The sequence below is a fragment of the Carassius gibelio genome, chromosome B10 (assembly GCF_023724105.1).
Source record: "Carassius gibelio isolate Cgi1373 ecotype wild population from Czech Republic chromosome B10, carGib1.2-hapl.c, whole genome shotgun sequence".
In the NCBI taxonomy this organism is placed as follows: domain Eukaryota; kingdom Metazoa; phylum Chordata; class Actinopteri; order Cypriniformes; family Cyprinidae; genus Carassius; species Carassius gibelio.
This window is the reverse complement of record NC_068405.1, coordinates 11673556-11693026: the sequence shown is the minus strand read 5'-3', so window position 1 is coordinate 11693026 and position 19471 is coordinate 11673556. Positions and strand designations below refer to the sequence as shown.

The 19471-nt window shown below is 36.0% G+C and overlaps 2 protein-coding genes across 2 annotated transcripts; both read right to left on the bottom strand.

Moving 5' to 3' along the window:
- Positions 1–3977: 3977 nt before the first annotated feature.
- Positions 3978–10558, bottom strand: LOC127966067 (protocadherin alpha-C2). The gene is made up of 2 exons (XM_052566895.1): positions 7762–10558; positions 3978–7144 (listed from the first exon to the last, which is right to left on the bottom strand). The coding sequence occupies exons 1-2, from the start codon at positions 10171–10173 to the stop codon at positions 7121–7123; spliced, it is 2436 nt and encodes an 811-aa protein (XP_052422855.1). The 5' UTR covers positions 10174–10558; the 3' UTR covers positions 3978–7120.
- Positions 10559–10886: 328 nt separating this feature from the next.
- On the bottom strand, positions 10887–15484 carry LOC127965837 (protocadherin-10). Its single transcript, XM_052566522.1, has 4 exons — positions 12822–15484; positions 11774–11835; positions 11555–11667; positions 10887–11455 (listed from the first exon to the last, which is right to left on the bottom strand). The coding sequence occupies exons 1-4, from the start codon at positions 15288–15290 to the stop codon at positions 11196–11198; spliced, it is 2904 nt and encodes a 967-aa protein (XP_052422482.1). The 5' UTR covers positions 15291–15484; the 3' UTR covers positions 10887–11195.
- Positions 15485–19471: the final 3987 nt, after the last annotated feature.

Genomic DNA, 19471 nt, shown 5'->3' with positions numbered 1-19471 from the left:
ACACCCACAGTGAAACAACAGTTATCATTTGTATGCAGATAGATCTAAGAGTACAACATGATCTCCACTGAAGCACAAGAGATGGACAGAGAAGATGAAGAGGAGGTGGCGATCTATGCTAATGCAGACGTTATATTTAATGATGATCGCAGAACAGTTGGGGAGGACTCAGATACAAACAGACTACGAATACATCAAAATGCAGGTACAGACTCATCTCATTATGTTAAGAAATACGAACAACGAGAGACATTTTCAGAGTTGTAAACAAAGATTTTGACAAATTTTGTTCATGTCTGTCATTTTTAGGAAGTGTGAGGAGCAGAATGTTCGGAGCAGCTGCAGTGTGTTCAGTGCTGTTGTGTGTTCTGTTGACTGTCATCATAGTGCTTAGCGTCCAGCTCAGCAAAGAGAATCACAAATGTCAAATTGTGATCAAGAACTTAAGAAATGAGTGCCAAAAAATGTATACATCATGAAAGCGATAAACCAGTTACAAAAAGAGACTAGGTACTAACTGAGAATATAAATAAATAAATTAGGGCTGGTAATTTAATGCGTTATTTATATTCATTAATTATGGAAAATAATGCGTAAAAATTATTAATGCATTTGACGCACTTGCCCTGCCCCAGACCTTTGTGGATCATCTGCCGTTTCATACAGTCGATTGATGACTAATATGAGGCAGGGCAACAGCTTACTGCGTAATGGGGCCTAGAAAATGTCCCTAAAATGCAAGATATGGGGCAAAACTCACACATAGTTCAGAAATATCACACAAGAAGTAGGCTAAGTGCAATATCAGAGTGCAAATGTGATACTCATCTTATATAAAAGTTCATTAAGAAGTTAATATTGTGTTATTTTACAGGTGCTGGTCATATAATTAGAATATCATAAAAAATTTGATATATTTCACTTATTCCATTTAAAAAGTTAAACTTGTATATTATATTCATTCATTACATACAGACTGATATATTTTTATGTTTATATGTTTATTTCTTTTAATTTTGATGATTATAACTGACAACTAAGCCTGTTGGAAAATGAAATCTGCATCTCCATAAAGTTGGTTAGCTTTTTTTACAACATATTTTCCTTCCCTTCGCCTCTCTATTAATGTGCTTGGACACAGAGCTCTGTGAACAGCCAGCCTTTTTTGCAATGACCTGTTGTGTCTTGCCCTCCATGTGCAAGGTGTCAATGGTAGTCTTTTGGACAACTGTCAAGTCAGCAGTCTTCCCCATGATAGTTTACCCTACAGAACTAGACTGTGAGACCATTTAAAGGCCTTTCCAGGTGTTTTGAGTTAATTAGCTGATTAGAGTGTTGCACCAGGTGTCTTCAATATTGAACCTTTTCACAATGTTCTAATTTTCTGATAGACTGAATTTGGGATTTTCCTTAGTTGTCAGTTATAATCATCAAAATTAAAAGAAATAAACATTTGAAATATAACAGTCTGTGTTTAATGAATTAATATAACATACAAGTTTCACTTTTTGAATGGAATTAGTGAAATTAATACACTTTTTATAAAAATGTAAAAAAAGAAAAAAAAAATTGCTAACCAGAAGATAAATACAAAGCAGAACTGATCATCTCCGAGCAACCCATAGCGGCATTGTATTATTAATCAACCTTTTTATACGAATTTGATGAACCATTTGCCACGTTGAACCATTAGCATATGCATTGGCTTTAAAGTGGAGCTGCACAGACGGAACGGTGTATGACATCAAAATAATTCAAGAGCAATTCCATAGCACAAGGAATTTGCTCTCTAAGCTTTTGCGGCACTTTTGTTGTCACACACACCGGTTGGTCTTATGGTGATGAACGCTTCAAGTTGTACAAGCCTAATGATTCAATGAACCATTCATAAAGAACCATTTACTCCACTCCTGAATGATTTAGCCATTTGGAGAATCCAATTAAAGAATAAATGATTCGATGACTTAATCATTTAGACATTTACCATCACCTACTGGCAGTTTCAGTTTATTATTTAGAGTTTCATTTCATAATTTTTTTTTCATATATATATTTTAATAGTAATAATAATAAAATTAAGAAAATAAATTACTAAAGTTATAGTTCACCCAACCAAAAATTAAAATTCTGTAATTATTTACTCACATGGTCCAAAAGAGAAAGCTATATGTAATACATTTTATCAAATAAAATATTTTTTGCTGATCCTACTTCTTTTTATGCCTGTTTGATGCTTTACACAAAAACATTAAATCATCTGTTGGGAGTAATTTAACCAAATTTGATGTGTGATTAATTTGATTAATTAAATACCACATCATGTGATTAATTAGATCAAAAACTTGCTTACCAGCCCTAACTTAACTACCCTTACTACATGAGAATAAAAAAACTCAGTAGCTACAAAAATAGGTTCAATCCAATATGACCAGTAGTACCTCATTGACTTATAAGAAGCCATATATTGTTTATAATCATCCAATAAAATACTCACAATCAGTATGATATCAAAAAATCACACAGAGAGCAACAATGAAAATTTAAATCTGATCTGCTGTTCAGTTTAAAGTGGTCTGATGATTTCAAAAACCTTTTTTACAATTTTTAAACTTGTTGCATGGAATGTACATGCATTATTTTGAACATAGGAAATTGATCTCTGAAACACCATAACATATTGTACTGTACATGTAATGTGTCTTTTAATGCTTTTGCTTTTGTATGTTTAAAAGTACTTTGTAATGCACATTTTTCACATTAAATATTTGAAGTGATGAACTCACCGAAGCAGAAAAAGAAAAATAAGTTAAATAAGAGATTTCAAGTAAAATAAATAATAAATTTGTTTAAGTAATATCAGCAAAACATGCATTTTGTGTGCAGGAGGACAGACACTTGGTATTAGCTGTTACATGCTTCAAACTAATATGTTAAATATCATTCTGTGAAAAATAAACAGTTAATATAAATAGTTATAAATGGTTATACATATTATATATATAATATAAATAGTTTTACAGTCAGAAACAGAATCCAGCACTGGTAAATATTGTATAAAAGACAAGAGATTAAGACAATATAACACTGAACTGATAATCATGAAATGGAAATAATATTTAACAAATGTTGGATGTTGTTCTGCCCTTTTTGGCCAGTCCACTCTGAAAGAAAATTTCTAATGTATTTTATTTTATTTTTTACTCTAAATGGCATTTTTATGATGTTTTGGAGATTTATGTTTATTATATTATTCACAAAGAAAAACAATGAGCAAAGAATACTGAATTTAATGTCTGTTACTTTTAGGAAGTGAATTTACGTGTTACAGAAGCCACAGACCAGCTAGCGTGCCTGTGGTCAGATGTGATACAGAACTGCAAACTGCACTGTCAGGCTATGCGTGCTAAAGAGCCCCTACTAGTGGCAGAAATAAGTATAGCACAAATGCATGTATTACACAGCATCGGCAGAATTCCCTTCTGTTCATTCAACACCATATCAGAATTCATAATGTGCATATATACTTGACCTGTAACTGTAATAAATACACACAGGCAAACTGTAGAAGCACACCTAAAATATATTATAAATCGATGGCTAATTGGGTATTTTAATAATTGTAACATATTTTAAGAACATTTTGTATATTTTATCACTATCCCCTCAATTAGAAATTTGATGCAATAGCTATTGGAGTATTATAGTTCTCATTTGCGGGTTAATATGCATGTGTGTTTCTAAAAGAAAAAGATAAAGTAAGATAGAATAAATAGGCAGTAGGACAGTATGTGATGGGGGGGGGGGGGGGGGGGGTTAAAGAAGGTGTGCTTCTCAAAATCTTAAGAGATGGAGGCGTTGTCATGGCAACTGTTTCTATGGAGACAGTGCTGCCTAGGTCAGCACCAATGAAGCGGTGTGTTTTGTCATTATGTGATCATATATTCTCACACACTCTCACAATACGAACACCCCAGAAATATACTGTAAAAGCTTTTATTCACATTGCAGAATTTACAAGCAAAAAGCAAATCATAAAATCCAGCAAGGATACAAAGGCATTGTGTACTGTTTGCATAAGGACATTTCGCAAGTAAGGCAACAGAAATACAAAAACTGAAATGAGATTAAATTGTGATCTATATACTGAAAGTATTAACATACAGAACTTCATTGTTTTTTTGTTTTTTTTTGTGCTTTTCAGGCACACTTTTCTCTGTCCTAAAGCTAACAGCTAAAGGCACAGCATTTTTATACTTGTATCATTTATCTCTGCATTTTTTCAAATCTGCTGCCAGGTAATCCAATTTGAGCTGTCACCATTACATGGCTGTCAATCCTAATGGCAATTTGTAGTGTCATTCTGTGTCCTAGTAACTGGATGTGTCAATCTAAATAAAAATCAAATGTTTCAAGTGACCTTTATTTCTGTTTTCTCTCTCTCTTTCTCCTTGTTCCTCCTACACCACTTTTTCCTGCTCTATCGCCATTCTTTTCCACCTTCCCACTCACTTCAGAAGCTGAAACACTGTTTTAATACAAGGAAAGGAATATAGTTTTGATTTCTGTCATGACACAAGCAGATCTACAAAATTATATAATAAAATTGTTGAATATATCACCACAAATAATAAATGCTTAAAACATTGCACTGTCATAGAAGCAGCATTAATTTCATTAACATGCATTTTATCTCAATTTCATAATACGAAATGATATAAACCTTACAAACTTATGTAAACAAGGCCAGAAATGATACTGAATAACAATTTGATAGTACAATTGTTGATTCTTAAACAAAAAAAGGTCTATTGGTTTATATTGTTGTCAATGTGGCAAGATTATTATTCTAGCACTGGCTGCATATATCTGCAAAAAGGTAGATTAATAAATATTTAAAACCTTTTTGTTGTTTTTGCACCTGATATGATGGTAACACTTTACTGTAAGGTCACATTAATTAAAATTAATTAATGTTATGGCTAACATTAACTAAGAATGAGCAAAGGCATTTTCTTTTGTATTTATTCATTTTTTACATACAGTAAAACCTATCTCGTTCCAAACCCGTAAAAGCTTTGTTCATCTTCGGAACATAATTTAGGATGTTTTGGAGAAAACCCGGGAGGCTTGAGACTGTCCCATAGACTGCCAAGTAAGTTACACTATCAAGGTCCAGAAAAGTATGCAAGACATACTTTTGCTCTTCTGTATTAGCCGCGCCACAAGGATGCACAAGGATTTTCTTTCAAATCAAAGATAAATACACGTAGAAACAGCACATCCTTTTGGTGCGGCTGATACAAAAGAGCATAGGCAGCATATGGTGATGTGGAGAGAATCAGAGGACACTGCTGACAAAGGAATTGTTGAATAAAGTCGTTATTTTAGTTTTCTTCACTTACAAACAGTATTCTCATCACTTCGTAATGTTACGGTTGAACCACTGATGGCAGATTGACTATTTTTCTGGACCTTGACAATGTAATTTGGCAGTCTATGGGACAGTCTCAAAGCTTCCAAATTAAGCTTTTACGGGTTTGGAATGGCATGGGGGTAAGTGATTACTGACAAACTTTTAATTATGAGGTTGAGTATCCCTTTAACATGTTCATAAAAATACAACTGTTCATTGCTAGTTCATGCTAGCTCAAGTCTATAATATTACTATACTACAGTAATATTAATATAATATTGCAATATACGGAGCCCCTAAAGGGACTTGGTGGTGGAAAAAAAAATTGAAGTGGGAAAATATATATATATTATTATTTATTGATTTTATTTTATTTTTTACTGCGTTCCCTCGCAAAAACATTTGTAATCTTTCTTTAAAAATATATTTGCATTCCCTCACAAAACTTTAGCTCCCGTCCCACAAAGATGTTTGCGTTCTCAGAATGCAAAAGTTTTGTGAGGGAATACAACGTTTCTTGAGTGAATGCAAAAGTTTTGTGAGAGAAGGCAAAAATGTAAAAAAAAAAAATAATGTACTCACACCCATTTTTATTCCACCACCATGTCTCTTTAGGTTCTCCGTATTATTTTAATATTGAATTGTGTTGCAAATAACATTAACTAAGATTAATAAATGTTTTAAAAATGTTAGTTTATGTTAACTAATGTAGTTAACTAAATATGTAAACATGTAAAACTTTTTTTGTAAAGTGTCATTCATGTGATTATTACTCTTTGTAGCATTTGTCTAGGATTTCAGATACTTTTTTAATGCTTTTTAATGTTTTAGGCCGTTTATGGTATTTGGTAGACAGGATAAAAAGAAACATGGGTCATGTGCACCACATAGCTGGCAAACCAAGTGTTTTGAGGTATAGACAGTGTCTGGCTCATTAGATTGTGCTCATATGACCACAGCTTTCTCATCAGCGTGTTTTAACAATGTAAAAACAGAGCATCATTAATACCAGAACCATTTAACAGTCTTGACCCTCTTTTCATCTCTTTACCAGCTGTTTTGTAGTTCGTATCTTACTGGAACCAGACAGGTGAAAGTCCAGTTGTTCTTGGAGTCCTGAAGTTTCACTTCTGTCTTAGCTCTTTGGTAGAGTCTATTTAAAAGGCTTTTAGATACAAAAAGTCCATCTTGTTTGTATTAGCCATGCAAAGTCATGCTCAATGTGGTTACAAGTGGCTGATATACAGTTGTTAGACCCTGCCTTAAATCGCCACAAAGCCGCACTGAATGTCTCTCTCTGACACAATGTTGGTCTTGAAAGTCAAATATAAGTTCATTCTTCTATTAGCCGAAAAGGCAATACAAAGAACAGGAAGCTGGAGAAGAAGTGATGGTCAAAATAACTGAATAATCTGAGTTGTGTTTCTTTATGCCTAGTCTGACACAAGAATTAAAAGAGCACGGAAATAAGTAAACTATAAGTAATATAAATTAAATTTGTAATATTATAAATTAATACAAAATGTAAAACAATATTCAAATGCTCTCTTGTAGCTACACACAGAGGTGTTTGAAAAATGTGATTCTTCACAGTCTTAAATCGAATGAAACCCTGAAAAAACAACATCCTTAAAACAGATCAATCTGTCTCTCACGGACAGTGAGCCTGGTGTGGAAGGTTGTAATCCATCAGTCAGCATGTCCAGATCATGGTAAATCACTGCTTGACTCCTGTTGATAGACAGAAACATCATTTATCAAACAAGCACATAAATGTTGTCATTTTACAGTAAGAGCTCTATGGCTTTTAAATAGATTAATGTTTAAATAGTTTGCTAACATACTTATCCATCAAAACATGGAATTTTAGTTTTTCAGTTAGAAAAATAGAATGAAAAATAATAGCATTACTGGGTATTCTTATACCTTCTTATACACTCTGAGGGTTCGTATTTGATATATTTTTTATTACTTTTATTTTTTAATCTCTGTATATCTCTACTTTTGTTCATTATTTCATCTGCAATTATTCATGGCTCCTGTTTACCTTGAAATGTTTGCTTCCTCACCTTTTTTTTTATTTTACATTACCATTATTTTACTTTGATTATTTCATATCAGCAAAAGAGAATCATCCTATCACTCATATCACATCAACGCTGCAAAACGCTGTTTATTTAAAACAAAATAAACCTATTTTTGTTCAATTTTTGGCTTAAAAGGTGTTCTTGAGTTGTTTATTTATGTTTGGTTATGTAATGCAATTACACACAATACATTTTTGAGCACTTTTTTCAGTCAATATATATGCATATGAGTACATATAAGTCTAAGTGAATTTACAGTACCTGTAAAGTGGAAGACCTTGAAGCACTGGTCTCAGTCAGTGCAGCACTTCCTGGGATGCTTGACACAATGAACCCTGCCCCGTTTGGAAGGGGCTGCCGCACCACCACCTTCCCTTTTCTAGTCTCTGCCAGAAACAGACTGTACCAGTAGGCATCACTAGAGATGAGAGTAGAGTCAGCAATGGTGGAAGAGTTCCTCTGGCTGATGATGCTGTTCCTACCCTGAGGAGCTGCTTGTGAGGGTTTGGGTTCTTGACATTTCAGCACAATGATCACTAGGATGGTTATGAGCAGAAAAAATAACACCAACCCCAAACCGATCAGCAAATACAGGTTGAGATCGGTGAACAGGTCGTATTCAATAGGCACCTCTGTGGTTTCGGTAAACTGTGTGAACACTTGCTCCACTGTGGAGATCTTGATGGTCACCGTGGCGGAGCGAGGAGGGTCTCCGTTGTCTCTGGCTATGATGACCAGGTGTTGATGTCTGGGGTCTCTGTAGCTGAACATGCGATTGGTTCTTATCTCGCCGTTGTACTGGTCAAGGCTGAATAGCGTGGTGTCTGTGATCTGGAGGAACTGATACGTTATTCGAGAGTTCTGCATGGAGTCTGCATCCAACGCGATGACCTTGGTGACCAGGGATCCTTTATCACTTGACCTCGGGATTACTTCTTCTATAGCAGCACCTTGTGGACGCCATGGAGAAACTATGAGCGGTGTGTTGTCGTTTTGGTCCAGGATGATGATGTGTACGGTCATGTTACTGCTAAGAGGAGGAACTCCTGAATCTCTAGCTTCAATGTGAAACAGAAACTCCTTCTCTCTTTCATAGTCAAATGTGCGTAACGCATAGAGGTCGCCATTCTCAGGATTGATGGAAAACAGCATGGACACTGAGGTGTTGGCGATCTCCTTTTCTATGATGAAGTAAACAATATACTGGTTTTCATGCGAGTCTGGGTCATGGGCCGTTAAGGAGGTGAGCAATGCCCCAGGCTCATTGTTTTCCATGAAATGAATGGTATAGAAGGATTGAGGGAATGTTGGGGCATTATCATTGACATCTTGAATTGTAAGAGTGATTGTTTCGTTATCAGTCAAAGGAGGGGTTCCTCTGTCGGTCACATAAAGTGTGATATCATAACTGTTTTTGAGCTCACGGTCAAGCGATTCTATGACTATTAACTCAAAAAAGTCTTCAGACGACCTATTAAGAGCAAATGGTAACATCTTAGCATTGTGGATGGAAAGAACAACCTTGCCATTATCTCCAGAGTCCCTGTCGCTCACACTGACGACAGCGATCACTGTTCCTACAGGGTCATTTTCTTTAATCGAACTCTTAAAAGAATTTATTGTAATCTCAGGATGGTTATCATTTAGATCGGTGATGAACACCAAAATTTTACACTGACCAGAAAGTGGATTCACACCCTTGTCCTTGGCTTCAACGTACATCTCAAAGCTCTTCACTTCTTCAAAGTCGATCGTGTCTTTTACTCTTATTTCTCCACTGTTGGGATCCAACGAGAACTTTTCTTGTGTTTTCTCGGATGTGTATAAAGTAAAGGAGTATATGACCTCCGCGTTGACACCCTCGTCGAAATCGGTTGCATTCAGGTGCATAATCAGTGTCCCGATAGGTGCATTTTCAATGAGGTCAACAGAGTACACTTGTCGATCAAACTGAGGTGCGTTGTCGTTGGTATCCAGCACTTGGATGATAATGCTGGCCGTACCTGAGCGCGCAGGTACGCCTCCGTCCACGGCGGTGAGGGTTAGCCTATGAACGGCTTGTTTTTCTCTGTCTAAACTCGCTTTTAGCACCAAGTCGACGTATTTAGTCCCGTCACTTCCAGACTGGATTTCAATAGTAAACCTGTCGCTGTCACTCAAATAATAGGTCTCGATTGAGTTCTCTCCAACATCTGCATCCACCGCGTTTGTTAAAGAAAATCTCTCTCCGGGTGTTGCCGATTCTGAAATATCGAGCGGTATTCTCTCTCTTCTGAACTGAGGCGCGTTGTCATTGATGTCCATAATTTCTAATTCGATATTAAATATGCGTACTGGACTCTCGATTATCACGTCCATCTTGAGGAAGCAAAACGATGATGTTTTGGCCGGGCATAAATACTCCCGGTCAATTTTCTCAGCGATAAACAGTTCTCCTGTGCTTTCGTTTATTTCTAGGTATTTCTTGCTATGGATATAATCCAGCTTTACCTTTCGTTCCAACAGACTGTGAGCGTCAAGGCCCAAATCCGTGGCGATATTTGCGATCACTGTGCCCACTGGAATTTCTTCAGGGATGGAGTATCTTGTTACAGCCGAGGCGAGACTCCAAATCGCGGAGAGGACGACAAAACCGAGCTGCCTTCTCCTCCACGGATCCATTGCAGAGCGCATGTCAATGATTGCACTGTCGTTCACAAGAAATATAGCAGTGTGTTCCAAAACGAATCTAGGTTAGCAGGTGTTTGGATTTTTAAAAACATCCAGCAGAGCATCGCCATAGCGCCGTGCCGTGGATCCCGCCCACTGATCAGATTCAGCTTCAGTGCTGCTCTCTCTGCCTCCGTCCAACAGAAAGCCAAGCATAGCTGTTCTCACATCCTCCCCTTAAAGTGAATATCAGTAGCGCGGCGCGCGTGAAAATAATTGTTTGCATAAAAATACATTTTTGAGAAAAAAATTGGTTATTTGTGAAATAATTGTATTTCTGCACTAAATGACTTTTGACTTTGCTGCGAAATACCGAAACTCTTTATAAATGTCCTTATTGAAAGTTGCATACATATATATAGTTTGGCAAATGTTGAAAGTAACAAATAAATGTATTAAAATACTTTTATAAAAATTTTCTCGACACATTTTTGGGCGTCATTCAACAAGATGAAAGTTCAGCACCACGGACAGATCCACACACACACACATTTTTGCTCGCCTGATGTTTTGTTTGCTTGTTTGTTTTGTAACTTTACTTTTTTCTGTCATTGGTATATGTTGCAAAAAGTGTAAAGAGACGCAGTGACACAAGAGATGTCATTTTGGTACAGCAAGAACCACTGCATTGGAAAACCTACTTCTTCTTTTCTTAAACAAGAAGACAGACCAAATAGTTACATTAAATAATATTCTTTATTCTGTACATTTTGGTAACGAGAGTGATATAAAACAGGAAAATATAACCTATATTCTTATATGGGTGATTACAATTAAAGCAACCATCTTATTGCTTTCATAAACACTGTCGATAACTGAAAAAAAAAATTCAAAAAAAAAAAAAATAATAATAATAATAATAAATAAATAAAATGAAACGATTATCAGAGTACTTTTAAGTACTGTTGTTGCCAAATAACATAGTACATAACTAAAATATACACCACTATACACAGGAAGTAACCTACAGGTGAAACTGGAAAAAATCATTTGAAAAAATCGTTGGTTATTACTGCATCTTCTTGATTGTTATTGTTTGGCTTTTTCTTCTTGCCAAAAGTTGAGAATGAGTTGCAGACTTCAATGTCTCCATTGTTTGCCAGCTTGAGTGTACAGAGTGTCGATGGTGTTCCGGGAATGTAAACATTATGTTGATAGTCTGGTGGGGGTTGAATTGAATCCTGTTGATTGTAGCGTGTCCATGAATGATTTGGAAAACCTCCACCCTTACATGAGGTCTTATAGTCTGTTTTAAATGACAAAGAAAAAAAAATGGTTGGATAAACAATTCAGGCAAAACATATGAAGCTGGTCATCTTAGGCAAGACAAATATAATGACTTTACCATGCATGTGATTTCCCCAGGTCCAGTACTGCGGGACAGATGTGTAAGCATAGTAGTCAGAGTCCTGAATCAGCCTGCGCTGCAGTGTCCTACCTGTGTTTATTGGAGTATGGCTAGAAAAACAAAAACATAGACACGTCAGATGCTTTGTTCATATGAGAGAGAGTGAGGGGGAGGGTCAACAGAGAGAGCGATAGAGTCAGCTATAACTTTAATCACCTTTTATATGTATAATTGAGCTGGTTCTTGGTCAGGGTTTGGTCTTTGTTTCCCTGTTTGAGCTGCAAAAGAAACAACAACAACAAAGAAAAAAAAAACAAGAGTTAAAATATTTACTCCACTTACACTAGAGGTTAAAGAATGTACGTCAAACACAATGCCAAGAAGAGCAAAACAAAAAACAAAAAACTCAGAAAACATCAGAAACAGTCGCTCAAGCACTAAGTGACTTTACTAATTCATCACCTTGTTGCAGTACACCTACAATCTGGAGCAATGACAAAAATGCATTTTGTTTATTTCATAATTTATTTATGAACTATGCTTTAAGAATTTTAAGGTCTAGCTCACATAAAATAAAAAATAAAAGTATAGCTTAAAGGTAGAAAACTCACTGCTGTTTAGCAAATTAATACAAAAATATAGTTTTATTAGATTATTTATTATTATTATTATTATTATTATTATTATTATTATTATTATATTTCTATATTATTACTAATTTATTATTTTGGACCAGTATATTATATTATATTATATTATATTATATTATATTATATTATATTATATTATATTATATAGAATAACATAATGAAACAAACAATTCTGTTCTGAATAATACTATCAAAATAGTACTGTTATTATTATTTGCATAAATTACATTATCATTAGCTTATTATTGGTCATTAGAATTTGACATTATTATATTAAATGTAATATAATATGTATTAAGATAGTTTGTCTAATATGTTTTAAATAGCCTATAACAATGAATACAGAGTATAGCTCAAAGGTAGAGAAATCATTTTAATTACATCAATAATTATTGATAAATGTTTTTAAAAAAGAATCGCTATGTACTGTATCTTATGTATACATGCTGTTGTTGTTGTCCTTCGTGTAGTTCGTACATTGGCATGTTTTCAATTACATTACAGTTTGCATGTCATTATTTACATTGTATTAACCTGGGGTGATTAAAATACAACAAGTGTCTGAAGTCTCCATCTAGTGGACAAACTTGAGATCATTTTTGTTGATCACTTACTTCATTTGGAGAAGTCGTTCCATTCCTGGTACCAAGACTGTGGCTGGCTGGACTCCAGGTCAAAGTTTTGTTTTCTATTTCTTTTATATTGTTTCGGGAAGATGTCCCCGTGGGGCTACAAGGCTTGAGGAACATGAAGTCACTTCTAGATGACTCTGGAGTCAGACACATTTTATAGCAGTAGTTTTGACCTATTGGGTTGTTCCCGTTTACTTCCACACATTGCGTGGGTCCCTTTGATCCTGGTGATATGTGAATGTTCAAGTTAGACTTTTTAACGACGTCAGTGGCGGGGTCCTTAGAATAACATCCACAGCACGAGTGCCTGTCCTTCAGTCCCTTCATTGTAGCCAGGACAATAATAGCCACGAGAAACGTGAATGAAACGGCGCCCAGAGACACGATTAAATACAGCGTGAGGTTTGACCGGTACTGGGGGCTGAGCGAGAGGTCACCAAAATCAGGCAAAGATTCTGGCACGCTGTCAACAACTGACAACATGATGGAGGCCGTGGCCGACAGCGGCGGCTGACCGTTGTCCTTGACCAAAACCACCAGCCTCTGCCTCCTGGGGTCGTTGTCCATCAGGCGGCGAATTGTCCGGATCTCTCCGGTGTACAGAGCAACACTGAACAAACTGAGATCTGTAGCTTGGAGGACTTCATAAAAGAGACGCGAGTTTTGCCCGGCGTCCGCGTCCATGGCGGTGATTTTAGCCACTAGGTACCCGGCATCAGCATATCTGGGGACAACTACAACCGCTGCGGTGTTATTCTCGGCCAACGGGGATACAACGACTGGAGGGTTGTCGTTCTGGTCCAAAACAAACACATTGACTGTTACGTTCGCGCGGAGAGGCGGAAATCCAGCATCTTCGGCTTGAACCACGATCTGAAAGTTTCTGAGCTGCTCGTGGTCAAAAGAGCGTAGTGCGTAAATGTTGCCGTTATCTGAGTTGATGGACACGTAGGTGGACACCGGCATTCCATGGATGTCGTTTTCGAGAATAGAGTAGGATAAGTAGGAATTCTGATCCGCGTCTGCGTCTTGAGCGGTGATGGTGCAAATCGAAGCTCCAGGCGCGTTGTTTTCGGTCAGGTAGACCGTGTAGGAGGGCTGTTTGAAACGCGGCGCGTTATCGTTGATGTCAGACACTTGCACTAAAATAGTTTTCCTTGTAAAAAGCGGCGGTGAGCCCATATCACGCGCAGTGAGAGTGATGTTGTACTCTGAAATCGATTCTCTGTCCAGAAAATCACACGTAACTAACGTGTAATAGTTTTTAAAAGAGGAATGTAGCTGAAAGGGAACGTGGTGAGGAATTTCACAATCAACATTTCCGTTTTCTCCAGAATCTTTATCCATTACGCTAATGACTGCAATCACTGTGCCAGGTGGCGCGTCTTCTTGAACCGGCGTGGATACTGATGTAAGAATCACTTCTGGAAGATTGTCGTTAGCGTCTATGATGTTAACCATAACTTTGCAGTGCACCGCCACCGCTGACGGTCCCTTGTCCTTGGCTTGTACGTAAATTTCATGCATCCGTGCCTTTTCATAGTCTATAAGTCCTTTTACTTTGATTTCTCCAGTGCGGGGATCCACGCTGAACAGCTCGCGCACTCTCATTGGAGCGTGACCGCTAAAAGAGTACGTGATTTCTCCATTTGGGCCTTCATCTAGATCAGTTGCGTTCAGTTTTATAACGACTGTGCCTCTCGGCGCGTTTTCAGCCAGCCTCACTTTATAAAAGTTCTGATCGAACACAGGCGCGTTGTCGTTGGCATCCAGCACCGTTATGTTTATCTGCGCAGTGCCCGATCTTTCTGGCGAGCCTCCGTCCACCGCTGTCAGAACCATCAGGTGAGTCTTCTGCTGCTCTCGGTCCAGCGGACTTTCGAGGATCAGTTCTGCGAATTTACTGCCATCGCTGCGCGTCTGGACATCCAGGACAAAGTGTTCGTTTACGCTCAGCAGATACGAGCGCAGAGAGTTGTCACCGACGTCCAGGTCCTGCGCGCTTTCCAGTGGGAAGCGGGAACCAGGAGCGGCCGATTCGGAGATATCCAGGTTAAATTCACTCCATGGAAAAACCGGAGAGTTGTCGTTGACATCTAGTATTTCAGCTTCCACTCTATACAATTCTAATGGGTTTTCGATCACAACTTGGAGATGGAATGAACAATATGGATTTTGTTCGCACAACTCTTCTCGATCAATTCTTTCATTGACAAATAAAACTCCATTTTCTAAATTCACCTCCAAATATTGCCGTTTCGCCCCTGAGACTATTCTAAATCGTCGAATTGAGAGTTTGCCGGTGTCTAGTCCCAGATCCTCCGCAATATTTCCAACAAAAGCCCCGTGCTCTAGTTCCTCTGGGATCGTGTACCGAATCTGTGTTAGAACTACATCCAACATCATGAGCGCCAGGAAGGATACCTGCCATGTCCGCATCCACAGCTCCATTGAAATATAGGCTCCTTTTTAATGTGTGCCTTCAAATGAACGACCGAACAAAGCACTAACAATTAAAGTTTTAAAATGGTGGACAAAAGCCCACCCAAACGCACAGCAACATTTCGAGAGAGAATGAGCACGCTAATGATATTGAAGTGAACCTCTTACTTCAGCACAAGAGCGCGCGCCTTTGGCCAGTGGCACTTGCGCAAGAGTGAGAGAATGTGATGAGTGTGTTTGGATGAGAGAGCCAGAAGGGGTGGAGGTGGAATGGGACCTGCGTGTTTGAGAGGAAAGGTGCCTCATGACAGTATATATATATATATATATATATATATATATATATATATATATATATATATATATATATATATATACTTTATTGTGCCTTCCTTTTCAATGCATTCAGTTGTAAAATTATTTATTGTTATATATAGTAATTGCTTATATTAAACAAAAAGTTATTACTAATAACTCCCATTCTCTTGTTAACCATAACTACATTAAACAGTTACATTATAATTGAATGGTTTCTGAAAGATTATTTCTGAAAGATCTCGTTTTTATGATTAATTCTGTAATTTACCATTAATTAAACGGTTAAACTCACAGTTCTCCACGTTTAAATGCTACAAACCTCAGTCAAAAATGTATGAAATGAACAAATGAGTACAAATGGGGAAAGATGGGCCAACAAACCGTGTCAACCCAGTTCTATCCCTTTAATATTCAGACTAATCTTTAAAAGATCTCTAGCTTCTTCCCTATGAAATTCCTGCAACCTTCCTCCCCCTTCTCATTCCTGAGGCTTTCCTTGACAAGTAAAGAAATTCTGTTTTAAATAAGCACCAAACACAATCTGTCTATGGAATGAAACTGCAGCAGATGGCATGATCTTCCAAGGGCTCGTGCTCTTTTTAATTAATGTAGTGGGGATTAAAGGGCCGCGGGTCCGGATCATTAGTGAACAGTGGTATTAAAAGGTTTTGTGAGGTATAATCCAGCCTCTCGCGATTGACTGAACAGCAGACTACAGGGTTCCCAGGATATTCTCCTGCTGTCCATTACCTTAAGTGCATACTAAATGGCATAGAGCCGAGTCGGAAATAAAACAACTTATATTGACCCACCGAACAAACACATTTACTCTCATTAATGGCCAAAAAGAGGACACGAATGTGGAGTGGAGTAAACTGTTGTTCTTCTAGCTTATTGTGTATAGGAGTGTGAATTTATTAAATTAAGTTTTAGTATTCTGCTCAACTACATTATTTAAAACTTTTTGAAACAAAATAGTAGTAAAAAAAAATAAATAAATAAATAAAAACCTTAAACTGCATACACTGTATACTTATCAGGAGGGTGATCAAAATTGAAACAGGGATCTCGGACACACCTCCCCAACCCCCCTTCACTGCACCCTGTTTAGGAGATTTTAATGCAGAATACGTTACTAAATATGACTCTGTTATAAAACACAAATTGTGAATATTGGGACTTTTTGCTTATTTTAAATGTATACTTTGAGATAGTAAACCTGAGTATATGGATTAAATGTATATTTTTAAAATGTAAACAGCCCTAATAACTTCAGGGTGTCATGTGGTCCAGACATTAGACTGGCGCTAATTAAAGGCTCATTTTCCTTCAATCTCTGAATTGATTTTACCAGAGTGGTTTAATGATTTTGAATTAGTCTGTAGCCTACATTAGCCTAAGGTGAACTCCATAAAAGCGGATTGACCTACAACAGCATTAGGCTACACAATCGTGCTGCTGTTTATAATCTAAATAGTCCGAGGCTTCAGAATCGAGTTTGAAAATAAAAGAAATTGATAATTAATAGATATCATATAACTTATACTACCGGTTAAAAGTTTGAAGAAGAAGAATAAAAGATTTAACTTTAATTGAGACACATTTTCTTATACTCATCAAGGTTGCGTTTATTTGATTATATTTTATTTGACTTTATTTTATATTATATATATATATATATATATATATATATATATATATATATATATATATATATATATATATATATATATATATATATATATATATATATATATAATATATATAATATATATAATATATATATATATTTGTTAAAAGTAAAAGTAAGACTAAAAATAATAATAATAGTAAAAGAAATACTTTCATGCAGCAAGGATTCATTAAATAGATCGAAAGTGACAGTAAAGATATTTATAACATTAAATAAAATGTATATTCCAAATAAATTCTGTTCTTTTAAACTTCCTATTCAAAGAAAAATACATGTTAAACATTTTCTTATAACAGTTCATTAAAGTGCAACAAGACTTGATTGTCATTTCCAGAAGGTAACACCAGAGCTTGGAGCCTTGGAGTAAAATAGTTTTAGTGAAGTGTAGGTTTTTAGTTAGGTTTAGGCTTTAATAGTTAGCATAATACCATCTTTGAAGTGCAAAATTGGCTAAATGGTTACACAGATTCAATAAATAAAAGATTAATTATACTTCTGCATGGCTAAAGAACATTCTAACAATATAAATGTAAGATTTTCACATTTTTATCTTTATTTTATTTTATTTATTGATTTTGTATAATTAAAAGGACACATGAATATACTGTGCATAAATAGGCTCTAACCGAACTGAATTAACTGAATTAATTGCAGAGCAGAGCTAGATGTAAGAGGAATATCAATAGACCTGCAGTGCTGCCTTTAAAACTCAAAACGCTTAACTGGAAACACATGGTCCTGACTGCAGATGTAGGCCTATATAATTGCACCTTCGTGAACTGCCACGGTGTGGAAGCAGAGTCTTCTGCTAATAACCCCATTCCTCCCTGCAGGCTTGCGGCAGTCAATCACGAGAACAAAGTGTACATTTTCATTTACACATCAAATCTCTCTCACACACATACAGACAGTGTGGAGATGGGGCAGAGTACCACAGACGGAGAATGTCAAGAATGCCATAGGAATGTGGGCACTGCCCTCAACATCTCTCTCTCTCTCACATACACACACACACATAAACATGCTCCCACATTACACATACACACATAGACAGGGTTTGTCATTTTAACATGACTAGTAGGGCTGGATATGTACTGGCAAGCCTGCTGTATGTGGAGACTGGTGGTGGGGGGACAAGAACATCAAGCAAAAGGCACAGAGAATGAAGATAGATTGAAAGAGCAGCTGGAAGGACAGGACTCAGGAGTAGAGAAGATAGTGAAGATGAAGGGAACGAGGGACGGGGGAGGAACCCGCTGAATAACACCTGCTTCTCAGCTGTGTCAACTGAAGGATTCCCACAGAAGACAGACAGATATTTATGGAGTGGCTGAGGAAATCATCCAGCAGCCACACTGCTATTGGCACACATGTGATGCTCTGAGTCATTCTCAACAGCCAGAGTGGAAACAAAATATAAAAAATGGATATATGTATATGCATATAAAATATAAATAGATTCATACTGTTAAAAATGTTTGAATATATATTTTTTTATAAAACATGTAAATCATTTTTATAAACATTTTTGAAGCTTTTACTCAAAAGTAATTGTAAGATTTAAGAAAAAGTATTTTCTTGCCCAAATATAATGTATTATACATTTTAAAGTATGTTATATATTTGAAATATATTTTGGCCAGAAGAAAAATAATATGCTAAAAATATAATAAAATGTACAAAACAAACAAACAAACAGGTCAAAATATTATTTGTTTTATATTTTAAAGTATATACAATAATATAACTTAATATTTAACATTATATAATTATCATGTTATATAATCATGTCACATTATTTATTCATGTATGTTTATTTATTTATAATTATTTATCAAATTCTTTATTTAGCCAGTTTTAAACACATATCAACTATATTTGTTAAATATATTAATGATATTAATTAAACTGATTTCAATATACATGTTGAAAATATAAAATAAATAAATTTGAAGTATAAACAAAGAAACAAGCAATTCAATAAATACTATTTACTTAAGATTTTCATATTAATAAATATATTTTTTGTTTATTTAGCCAGTTTGAAACAAATATAAAATATATTTGTTAGAAAAATATGAATTAAATGGATTTAACTATACATGTTGAAAATATAAAAGAAACTGGAGTTTGCATCCAACCCTCTGCAGATAAAGTCTAACACAGATAAAAGTTTCAA